The sequence below is a fragment of the Sus scrofa genome, chromosome 9, assembly GCF_054392235.1.
Source record: "Sus scrofa isolate SSC_HxYL_T2T_F1_AM1 chromosome 9, Sscrofa_HxYL_maternal_Yorkshire_Landrace_v2.0, whole genome shotgun sequence".
Lineage (NCBI taxonomy): Eukaryota > Metazoa > Chordata > Mammalia > Artiodactyla > Suidae > Sus > Sus scrofa.
Genome location: NC_139391.1, coordinates 57,074,262 through 57,087,046, shown reverse-complemented (window position 1 = coordinate 57,087,046; position 12,785 = coordinate 57,074,262). Strand labels below are relative to the sequence as shown.

General features: G+C 41.4%; 1 protein-coding gene across 5 annotated transcripts in view; it reads right to left on the bottom strand.

The window, feature by feature from the left end:
- APLP2 (amyloid beta precursor like protein 2) overlaps positions 1-11,629 on the bottom strand; it is a 72,935-nt gene extending 61,306 nt beyond the window's left edge. For all 5 annotated transcript variants that reach the window (XR_014815568.1, XM_021063157.2, XM_021063158.2 and 2 more), the window contains exon 1: positions 11,439-11,629. Coding sequence is in view for 4 of the 5 variants with exons in the window: in XM_021063157.2 (XP_020918816.1) it covers positions 11,439-11,543 (105 nt within the window). In the remaining variant the exon portion in view is untranslated. The remainder of the gene's footprint in view (positions 1-11,438) is intronic.
- Positions 11,630-12,785: the final 1,156 nt, after the last annotated feature.

The following is a 12,785-nucleotide window of genomic DNA, read 5'->3' as shown; positions in this document are numbered from 1 at the left end:
AACACCGAACTGGTAGAACAAGCAAAAAGCACTAAATAAAAAGGTAGATGAAAACTCAAGTTACCTTAGCAAATACATTAAATGTAAATGGACTAAATATTCCAATTAAAAGACAAACACTGCCTACTAAATTAACAAAAGAAGAAACAGCCATAAACACAACTAAAACACAAAGATGTACTGATTAAACTATTGACTAAAAACAGAAATTTTACTAGACAAAACAAGGGAAACTACAGCTATGGGGGGTTCAATTCTTCAGTAGAGACAGCAATTTTAAATCTGTATGCACCTAATGACAGCCTCAAAATGAGCAAAGCAAAAATCATCAGTGGGACAAGGAGAAAAAAACTTTTCCAAATTCTAGTAGGAGACTTTTAACATACCTTTCTCAGTAAGAGAAAAAAGAAGACTTAAAATCATTAGGGATAAAGATCTGAACAACATGAAAACAGCATGATGAGGATACATATAAAACACTGGAAGTGACAACTACAGTATAATATTCTCTCCATGCAAGCAATGAAAATTTTTACCATAAACTGGGTCATAAAGCAAGTCTCAACAAATTAAAAAAAAAAAAAAAAGTGAAATAATAGAGACTAATCCTTTCACCACAATACAGTTTAACTTAGAAATCAACAGCAAAAACCAAAACAAAACAAACAAAAAACTCAGATAATCTCCCAAATTTTGGAGCAATATACTTCCAAATTACCCATGGGTTAAAAAATAAAATCATAATGGAAAATCCATTTTTTTTTACTTGAATGATAATGAAAATATGTATCAAAACTTGTATGTTGTGTTAAAGGGTACAAATTTCCAAATAGTAGGTAAGTTATGGAGATCTAGTGGCTCAGCATAATGATTAGTCAATTATACTGTATTATAAACTCCAAAGTTGCTAAAAGATTAGATCTTAATTGCTCAGCCAAAAAGAAAGGAGTTATGTTTGATAGAGATATCAGTAGCAATGCTACAGTAGCAAATACATCATAACATATAAATGTATCAAATCAACCCACTGTACACCTTAAACTTATACAATGTTATACTCAACTATATCGCATTTTTTAAAAATAATTAAATAGAAAGCTAAAAAAAAAAAAAAAAACACTTGTGAAATGCAGCTAAAGCCCAGTTCAGAGGAAAATTTATAGCTTTAAATAAACACATTAGAAAAGGAAAAAACTGAATTAAGCAGTCATCTCAACCAACTAGAAAAAGAACAAATAAAACCTATGAAAAGTACAAAGAAATAATAATGAACATAAAGTAATAAAATGGAAAATAAACATACAATTGAGAGGACAGACAAAACCCAAAATCAATTATTTAAAAACATTTGGCTGACTTAAAAAAAACACAAAACAGGGAGTTCCCGTCGTGGCGCAGTGGTTAACGAATCCGACTAGGAACCATAAGGTTGCGGGTTCGGTCCCTGCCCTTGCTCAGTGGGTTGACGATCCGGCGTTGCCGTGAGCTTTGGTGTAGGTTGCAGACGCGGCTCGGATCCCGAGTTGCTGTGGCTCTGGCGTAGGCCGGTGGCCACAGCTCTGATTCGACCCCTAGCCTGGGAACCTCCATATGCCACGGGAGCGGCTCAAGAAATAGCAAAAAGACAAAAAAAAAAAAAAAAAACAACAAAAAAAAACAAAACAAAGTCAGGAATGAAAAAAAGAGACATCATTGCAGTTTCTACTGACAGTACACATTATGAACAACTTCAATCATTCAAATAATATCAATTTAAAAAGTCAAATGAAATAACCAGAGAAACCTAACCAAACTCACACAAGAAGATATCAATAATCCTACAACTAGTAAATAAACTGAATCCATAATAAGAAACTTTACCACCAGAAAACTCCAGATAGATTAATTGGTAAGTTTTATACAAATATTAAATAAACATATGCCAACCTTAATGCCAGGGAATTAAAAAAAAGAGAGGTGATGTTCTGTCTCTCCTCAACTCCTTTTGAGGCCAGCAATTTTAAAGCCAAAATCTGATAAGTATGTTATAAAAGAAAAATTACAGGTCAAACAGACTTTTGAGCATTAAGGCAAACATTCTGAAGAAAAAATTTTAGCAAATCTAATCCAAAAAATAAGTAAATTGTTTTCTTTATTTCAGGAATGCAAAGTTGCTTACAAATTTAGAGTCAATTAATATATTTCACAGTATCAAAATTAAAGAGAAAAAAATCACGTGATTATCTAATAGTTGGAAAAAGAAATGTTTGGAAAAAATTCAACATTCATTCATGACAGGAATCTTTGAATAAAAAAGTTCTTCCCTTTTTTTGGCCAAGCCCACGGTAGGTGGAAGTTCCTGGGCGAGGGATCAAACCCATGCCACAACAGGGACCCCAACCACTGCAGTGACAACACAGGATCCTTAACCTGCTCTGCCACAAGACAGCTTCCAAAGAGCTCTTCCTTAATCTGATAAAAGGTATGGTATCCACAAAAAAAAAAAACAAGCAACTGGTATCATATGAATGATGAAATACAGTTCTGTATTGATTAGGAGTCAAATAAAGATACTAGCTATTACCACTTCTCGTGAACATTTCACTAGAGTCCTAGACAGTGCAATAAAGCAAGAAAAATAAAGAAGAGCTACAAGGATCAGAAAGAAAGAAAACTGTCACAATTCACAGAATATACTCTAAAATTTTCAGAATTATAAATCATTAGAATTAGTAAACAAGTTTAGCAAGATTGGAGAATACATAACCAACTTGAAAACATCAACTGCCATTTTTACAACCACAACAAAATGACAACTATAGTTTTAAGATGCCATTTATAAGATTAAAGACAATCAAATATCTACAAATAAATCTAACATAAGATGTACGAGCTCTCCATGCAAAAAGCTATAAAACACTGAGGGTAATTACAGAGGACCTAATAAAGGTATATGTCATGTTTTTGGATTGGAAGACTCAGTATTAGAAAAACGTCCATTTTCTCTACTGAACTACATACTCAGTGCAATCTGAATCTAAATTCCAACAAGTTGTTTTTGGTTAAATGAGGGAAATAGGTATCTTAAAGAAAAAGGTTAAATAGTCAAGACACTATTGAAGACAACCAAAGTAGAAGGGCTTGCTGTGGTAGTTATAAAGGCTTATTATATAAAGCACAGTCGGTAAGACAGTGTGGACTTGGTACAGGGATCAATGGATTAGAGGAGCCCAGAAATAGACTCACCCAGACAGAGGTATTAATTCACAACAAACGTGGCATGGGAGAACAGAAGGGAAAGGAGATCTTGACAATAAATGGTACAAGCTGGATGACCATAGAGAAAAGATAAAAATAAGAAGACCAACACCTCACTTCTAAACAACAATTGATTCAAGGTAGACTGTAGCTCCAAATGTGACCAGCAAAACAAAAGGCTCCTTAGACAACATAGGAGAATAACTATGTCCTCAGGGTGAGGAATACTTCTCACATGGGACACAAAAAGCATCTACCACAATTAAAAAATAAAAATAAAAAAAAAACCTGATAAATTAGACATTAAAATTAGCTTCTTTGAGTTCCCTGGTGGCTCAATGGATCCAGGATCTGAGTTGTCACTCCTATGGCACAGGTACAATCCCTGGCCCAGAAACTTCCCCATGCCACGGACGTGGCCAAAAATAAAATTAAGAACTTTTAAAGATATCAATATCTTTACTGACTAAGAACTTCTAAAGATATAAGAAGAGAGTGAAAAGGCAAGTGGCAGAGAGGATAGTATTATTTCAAGAATCTCAAACTGGAAACATTCCAAATGTCCATCAACAGCAGAACAAATTGTGGCTTCTTCAGACACTGAATACTATACAGTCAGGGAAACAAGTGAGCCTCAGCTATGCTCTGATACAAAAGACCCTAAGAACACGTTCAGTGAGAATGAGAGGGCGGGATACTTAAGAATACATACTGAAGAATTCCATTTATATAAAGCTAGAAAACAGGAAAAAAAAAACAAAACAAAACTAAACTAAACTGCAGAGTTTAAGGATGAATGCTTGGGTGGTAAAACTATAAAGGAGAAAAGCCAAGATATAATCACTATAAAAGTCAGGGTAATGGTTACTGGGGGGAGAGGAATGATCTATTTCTTGACCTTGGCAGTGGTTACACAAGTATCTGTTCTGTGAAACTACAGGGAACTATAAATGCTTTTCCTTTGTGTGTTTAAATTTTAAAAAGCTCAAAAATACTTCAAGGGTTTAGGATGTGGGTGGGGAGGGCTGCAATGGTGCCTTGTAAGCTTGGCACCTTCATGAGCACCAGCTATCCTTACTTTCAGTTCAAACTTCTTAGCATTTTTACCTTTTAAAATCACCCTAATGTAACCAATTAGCACTCTGCACTGGTAAGTAAATTTTTATTACAACTCTAAGAGCCTGGGCAAGTTTCTCTGGAATCCAAAGAGATGAAAGAGGTCTTTCTCAGCATGAAAACATGAATGGGAATGCTGATTTCCCAATTCAAGTTATTTCCGGAAAGGAAGGTTAAATGACATGGGGGAAAGTTCAAGGGAGACCTTTCTATTACAATGTTTTATTTCTCTGTAATGTTTTCGTTCCTAACAACAACAACAAAAAAGACAAAGCAAATATGAGAAGTGTTAAAATTTAACAAAACTGCATGGTGGATATGAGTATCTTCTATGTATTTACTGTAGTACATTGGTAATATTCACAAATACGGTAATAAAAGATCCTACACTCTTTACTGGGTCATTTACTGGCTTACACTCTTACTGACTCATTTCTCCAGGTAAAAACTCTGCTTCAGCCTAGGCAAGTGATCTATTTAGCCTTCCAGAGCCAACATGGGAAAATCTGAAACTGCTTATGTTCTTCACGAATAACTTGAAAACCCATGTTTTCTTCTTCTCTAGGCTAAATACCTCCTTTATAAATCTTCACACACAGCTCCATTTCCAGCCATTCTGCTCTGGATGGCAATATCTCTCAAAAGGAAATGCCAAGATCCTAATAAACTGTGTGAGAGGTTCCTTCGATGTCTCAGTTTCACCAGCAAACTTTGAACTCGCAGATAATTTACGTAAGAACAAATTAGCTCTTTTTCTTTTCAGCCAGCCCAGCTATATAACCTCCCAAATGGAGAATGCCTTTGTAGCAGATATTAGGTTGTTATCCACCCAGCGTTCATAGCCCTCTTTTTTTTTTTTTCTTTCTTTCTTTGGCTTTTTAGGGCCACACCCAAGACATATGGAGGTTCCCAGACTAAGGGTCTAATCAGAGCTGCCACAGCCACACTAATGCAGGATCTGAGCCATATCTGCAACTTACACCACAGCTCACGGCAATGCTGGATCCTTAACCCTCTGAGCAAGGCCAGGGATCGAACCTGCATCCTCATGGATGCCAGTCAGATTCGTTAACCACCGAGCCACAAAAGGACCTCCACAGCTCTCTTTTCTCACAGAACCCAAGCCTACCACAGCACTACCATGTTCCTGCCCATGTCTGGTTTGGCTGGAAGCACCTGGTATAATTCTGTCCAGTAAGACTTGAGGGGTCTTGTGCTGATGGGCTTTGAGAAAGCCCCACATCCCCCTGGATGTTATCTTATCAGAGCATGTGCTCTGAAACTGCAACCACTACTCTGCCACCAGAAGAGGAGTCAGGCATAGGAAAGCAAAGTAGAAAAGGCTGTGCTAAGTTGCTCAATTAACCCTTGCCACTGGTGCCCCATTCCGAATGATGACTGACTTTTTTCTGGCCTGCAATCTTTTTTTTTTTTTTTTTTTTTGCTTTTTAGGGCTGCACCCACAGCACATGGAGGTTCTCAAGCTAGGGGTCCAATCGAAGCCACAGGTGCCAGCCTATGCTATAGCCACATCAGATCCAAGCCACATCTGTGACCTACACCAACAGCTCATAGCAATGCCAGATCCTTAACCCACTGAGTGAGGCCAAGGATCGAACCTGCAACCTCACAGTTCCTAGTCAAATTCGTTTCTGCTGTGCCACGGTGGGAACTCTCGGAGCACAATCTTATTCCAGTCATATTGGTGACTATGCCAGCCTCCTCCTACTAGTCTATCAACTAGGCCAACGGTTGTAAACCTGGTGCCAGTAATCTTTCCTCTTTCAGGTAATCTGAAAGCTGATTTTGCTAAGACACCCCACAGATGGTCACCATTTCTTCTCTAAAAGTTCCTGTGTCAGAACACAAAGGTAAAAATAAGCTTGCTACTTAAAAAAAAAAAAAAAAAAAGCATGTGTATTATATAAAAACGCATTAGATGCTTCTCAAAATCCATGGAAAATGTAAAAAGGCAATGTCTCCTGTAATTACAGCCTTCAAAGATAATCACTGTTAGCAGTTTGGCATATATTGATTCACAATCTAGTACGTCTATGAACTTCATTTCTTTTAAAGAAAATATTCTAATCAGGCTTCTTGGTAGTGGAGAAAATAGGCAGACAGGAGTAAAATGAAATCTGCAACCAAAAGAGAGACATTATGAAACACCCTCATGTAGATGAAAGAGGGACAGACTCAGGGGAGGACAGACAGACGATTCTTACACTGGCCCTGTGGCAGACCATCAACCCTAGGTCTCTCCTCACTCTCTTTTTGGGTGCAGGTAACAATCCCTACACTTCACCAGGCTTGGGAGGCTTATATAAGATAATGTATGCAACCTCACAGTTCCTAGTCAAATTCGTTTCTGCTGTGCTTTTTTGTTTGCTGGAGCTTGTTTTTCTCTACCTGCACCTAAGAATCACCTGGGGAGCCTGTGATGCTGCGAATCCCAGATGCCCTCAATGAGAAGCTCTGCGGGGTGGGGCATGGTGATCACAGGCAGGTGCATTTTGCAAAGGAAAGGGCACTACACGTATCTGCTTTTATTACTGCACTGTTTAGCATCACTAGTGGGATGAATAATGAATGGAAAATCATATTTTAAAAATACAGTTACGATTAAAAAGATTTCATTTAAAAAGTCTCCATGATACTTATGTAAGACAATTTCTCTCAGTGAGAAGTAGTTAATAGCTGTACTTGATACAAAGGACTGGAGCTCACTCCTATTTGAATGCGCCTCCATGGTTCACTTTCCATCTTAGGCCATAAATCAAGGTACACTATACTAAATTTAATTAAGAGCCAAGGTAATCTAGTTTATCTCGCTAAAAAAACAACTCATGAAAATTGGATTATGGTCGATTTCAAATTCTCCAATGGCCTCCCTCCACTAGACTCTACAATTACTGCACAAAAATTTTTCTCTACGTTTTAATCACACAGAAAACTATTTTCTTTCAGTAATCCATTTTAGGATAATTAAAAATAATAACTGTTAAGTAACAGCTTCAATATGCAGTATGTGTCACTTTAATAAGATGTATGTACCTGATAGCTCTAGAAGCATATATACCACTAAAATGTTTACAGTGAGGTTTCCCTGGATAACATGATTTTCAGATTATTTTTCACTTATTGTTTACATGCATGTTTATTTTTTTACAGTAAATATGCGCCACTATCTAATTTTTCTTCTGTTATTTTAAAAAGAAAACATGGTGACTGGGTCACCTTGCTGTACAGTAGAAAACTGACAGCTATAATGGGGAAAAAAAATCATTTAAAAAAAAGAAAATGTGAAATCCTGAGAATTCAGTAAAGAGTAAGTAATAATTAAAGAATCTTGAAAGGTTTTTAAGATTTGATTTTTCCAGAGTCAGAAAGATACCAGAAAAGTTAAAACTATGATTTTTATATTTGGGAAAAAATTAACCCTTCAGGTACTATTGCCAAGTATTCTAAAGCTCTTTAACTTAGAAAAGAAAAAAACATATCTTCAAATGCTATAAAGGTCATCACTAGTTCACCTGACAAAATGGAATACAGACAGTAGCCCTGACCAAAGTACTGCATCAAAGTCAAATTTCCTTAAGCTAATCACTGTACTGAGGTAATACAGGACAATATCCTTGGTTCTTAGGAAACACTGAGATTTTCAGGGGCAGAGGGGCATGATGTATGCACCTTACTCTCAAAACAGTTCAGCAAAAAAATATATATTATAACAAAATGAATGAAGCAAATGCTGAATAGGGGGAATGTTAAATTGATGAATCTGGGTAAAGGGTATAAGAGTTGTTTGCACAACTTTTGCAATTTTTGTAAGCTTGAAATTTTTTCTAGAGAAAAAATTTAATTGAAAAAAGTAACAGGAAAAATATTCAAACTGTTCTTAAGATCATACTAGACCAACTTCAAGCAAGGCTTTACTGGGGGGAAAAATAGCACCATATTCAAAAATTGTGCTAATAAAAACACTCAGGCAGCACCAACCTAAAGTAAGAAATTAGCACTGTCCAGTAAAAATGTGAGTCATATGTTGTTTTTTCTAGTAGACACATTAAAATTAGAGCAGGTGAAATTAATTTTAATATATTTTACTTAGCCATGTAAAATATTATCATTTCAAAGTAGTCAATAAAAAATTATAAATGAGTTATTTCACAAATTTTTTCCATACTCAGTTTTCAAAATGTAGTGTGTATTTTACATCCACAGTACATTTCAATTCAGATGCTAAATTTTCACAGGAAATCTTTGCTCCGAATTAGGATTTCATAAAATGTAGTTTAACAAGTAGATTCACAAACCACGTTGTTTCAAACATAGTTAACAGTTTTCCAGTCACTGAATTGAGTATTTGGTTTGAAATGTAAATTAAAATTAAATTAAATGGAAAAATTCATTCCTCAATCACAATAGCCACACTTCAAATGGCTAGGCTCTGAGACAGCCCAGCTTTAGATGAAACAAACACCTCCAAAGGAGGACCTTGATCGCTAAAATTTAGCACATCGCATTTATCAAACGATTTTTCACATAGTTATGATAAGATAAAGACTGATGGTCCTCTCAGAAGCACTGATTATCTTTCCTGGTCATAATCAGACTCTACCACTGAGAAATACCTCTACCACCACTGAGAAATAACAACACAAAGTTTCCTGACCCTCTGCCTCTGTTGGCACACTTTGGGTTTCCTGGACATTGGCTAGCAAAGAGCCCACTTACTTTAAAATATGATAGAATGAAGTTCTGGCTCTCAGAAGCCTCAATGTCTACCATACAGAGTGCAGAATTTCCGCACAAATACTATCTGAGAAACCCAAATGGGAGCAAGGCCCACAAAAGAACTTGTCTCGGATTGAACAGAGGAAGTGACCCTGAGTACCGAGATTTTTTTTTTTTCCTTTTTAAACAGGTGTAAGAGATTAATTCAGTCAACACCAAGCAACACTTAAGATTTGCCAATCAATAATTCTGTGCCAAGCAATTTGATCAGGGATTTGGCTAGAATCCCTTGGGCTAATCTCAATAAGGACCAGCCCAAAGAGAATCCTGATTTAGGTCATTCTCATCTAAATCAAGGCAGCAGTCATTTGCCTGAAAGCAAAGAAGCCACATCAAATTATAGACATATGAGGGAAGTTCTGCCTGCTGGACAAAAGGAAAAACCACGTGAAAGATAATTTAGCAAGTGTGGGCAAAAAAACAGTTCCAAAGAAGAGAAGTTTCATAAAACAGCATGAAAAAAACCATTTTAGAGAAATGTCTAATTCCTACTTTCTGCCTAGCCAGACTTTTCAACTGAACAATGACATGGGTAATAACCAAATTTAATACACAACACCTATTCTGATACTGTTAATTTCTCTTTATCTGCGGGCACACAAGTGTTAATATTCTGCTTAAACCGGAGAGGAAGATGTCCTTTGAAACTGAAGAAGCCTTTATAGTGAATTCACTAGCACCTGAAGTTACTCATACCACCCCCACCCCACCCCCACCCCGGGAAGTGAGGCAAAAAAGTGAACAATCGTTTCTGACACCCTGACTTGAGAGTTAAATTCTATGTTCCGTACACAATCCTTTTTCCTCCCCCTCCCATCCACTGATCTAGCTCACTTCCCTGCAACACTATATAGGGAATCAGATATAAATATAAGAATTGCGTGGAAAACACAAAAAATCCTAATCTAAAAGCATGCCTATATGAACCGTAATTCTACTTAAAACTGAACTTTTTTTCTCCCCTAAAGAATCAAAGCTTTGATGCATACAAACGTTTTAAGCCGTTCCATGGAGGTTTGTTCTTGATTAGATTTATTCTGATGGTGCAAATATTTAAACACGCTGCTGAAGAATATATTCTAACTTGGGGTTTTTATAAGTCAAAGTCTTTACTGTCAGTCAATGCCCAGGTAATCAAATCCAGTCTCACTTCCCTGTGCAATTAGCCAAATACGCAGAAATCCACTGCAATTTTTAAAAGAGTGAAGAGGGGAAATGAACTACACCAGAAACGCATTCCAGTCCGACAGTTCACGCACTATTTGGAGAAGGCAAGTAAAAATAAAGCCCCACGTCTCCCTCAGGAACAGAAAGGTTTCTATGAAGCGGCAATGTCCAGGCCACGCCGCAGACCCACGCACCCCAGCGAGTCACCCTGGAACCCAGACACTTAAGCACCTTGCGACACAAAGATGTCTACGGGATTATCAGTTGCAGAAAAACTACTTATACTAAAAAAGTAAGATTAAACCAAAGACTTTTTACAACGTAAAACGAGAACCGTCCCTACTCGCCGAAACCCACCACATAAGGGAGCAACACCAACAGCAAGGGGGGGTGGGGGTCCCCTTGTTTATTAGATGCAGGCAAACAGCTATATTTAACAATTTCTCCCGAAGGCCCGATGCCAGGGCGGAGGATCTGGGTAGAGGGGCATACAGAAGCAGAGGGCACACCCGCTGCGGGGGACAGTAGCCTGCTTCGGTGCAGTCCGAGAGGCGCTCGCCTGGGCACAGCCGCACTTCCCAGGCGCCCGCATCTCCGCCGCTCGGCCCACCTCGCCAACAAAGGCCGCATCCACCGCTTCCCGGTGGGAAACCCCAAGACCGCGCGGGGAGCGCACTGCCTGCTCCAGCCCGGGTTGGGGTCTGCGCGGCCGCGCCCGGAGCGAGTCCAGCCGCACTGGGTCCGGGGCTGCGGGCCACCGCGGGGCGCACGGCAGAGGCTCGCGTGATCCCGGGGGAGGGCGGGTGAGGGATCTAAGCCGCGCGGGGTCCCAAGAGGATGGGGCAGCGCTGCAGGAGGGATGGGAGCTGGGGAGGCCAAGGCGGCCCGCCGCCCCCCGCAACCTCGATGCCTTTCATTTGGCCTCTGCGGCGGCAGAGGCAGCCCGACCTCGAGGGCTAAGCACTGCGCCAAGCAGGGGCGGGCGCGGGAGGCGCGCCAGAACCGCCGCAGCGCCGGACCACCCCCACCTCCCCGCGCCCCGCGCCCCTGGCTCGGACCCGCAGGCCGCACTCGCTTGGCGGGCGCAGGAGAAAGGGTTCAGGCGCTCGCCCGGTCCCCACCTCAATGTAGCCGGCCAGCGCCGCAGCGGGAGCCGACAGCCCGAGCAGCAATAAGAGGAGGAATTTGCCCGTGGCAGCTGCGGCCGCGGTCCGGGTGGCCGCCATCCCTCGCCGGGTCCCACTTGCGGTCGGCTCTCAAAAATCGCACCCTCGACGTCCGAAGCTCTCCCTACCGCGACCCTGAAGCAACTGAAGCCAGTTCGCCGCCGCCCCGGGGGTTTTACACCAACCGGAACTGACTTCACAAACCCACGCCCTCCATTTCCGAAGCCCAATGCTGGCCCGCAGAACCGCCCCAAGACCCCGCCCCTTGTTCAGCCCAGACCCAATCAGGGGACGGAAAAGCCCGCACCCCACCGCCCCTGCCGCGCACCCCCACAAGACCCCGCCCCTCGGCCGCTGACGCCCCGCCCCAGCCTAGACCCTACAGCCCCCGGAGCGCGGGGGTGTGCGCGGGTGGGTGGAAGGGAGGCCGAGGTTCGGTTCCAGTCGGGGGCGCGCCTCGGGCTCCAGCGTCGCGGCACAGTTATCCGTCCGCACTGCGCCCGTGTCTTCGCCTGCTGCCGCCTGATAAGGGCACGCCCCGCTCCCCCGCCCCTGCGGGGTATTTTCCAGATTCCTTTGGGTACCGCCCTCTTTTTGGTTCTGAAAATCTTTTATTAAAAACAGGATTTTAAAAACCAGGATGAATTGTTCCGAGGCCAGGCAAGGTTGCTGAAGGCCCTCCTCTTGGGCTGAGGAAGGGCTGCCATGAGGCAGCTTTCCTCCGCTTCGACCCTGAGCAGGGCGCGCCCCTTTCCAGCGCGAGGAGCCGACTTCGCCCTTTTGTCGCTCCTTGAAGGGCTCCGCCCCCGCAGTGTTTCCAGGCTTTTGACCTCTGTTCCTTAGGCCTCATCCTTACCCTTCCTTCCCAGGGGCGACTCGAACCTAGGATGGCGTCCTCCTACTGCAGACCAGCTGGGCAAGGACCTCAAAGCCCAAGGTCGCCTTCCTCGTGTGTTTTAGGAAAAAAGCATTTTTCTTTCTTCAGTCTAAGATGACTAGCAAGAGACCTGCTTCCCTCTGCCTTTTTGCTCCACTGCTTTTCCACTTCAGGAAACATTCAGCTGCTCTGGTCCTCAGCTGCCAAGGCCTGGCCAGGGCTGGGGCGCCTCTGGCTTTGTTTCCTTTCAATAGCCTCGTGATTTATGGACCACCCCCTGCAGAGTCCTTGCTAGTTTCCAAATAAATAGAGACCAGAGTCTCTAAAAAGGAAGAGGCAGTGTCCACAGAGCACACGGTGAGGAGAACGCTGCATTTTCCAGCCTCTGCGTGGCATGCCCGTTCTTGTGATTGAACAGCTCTATC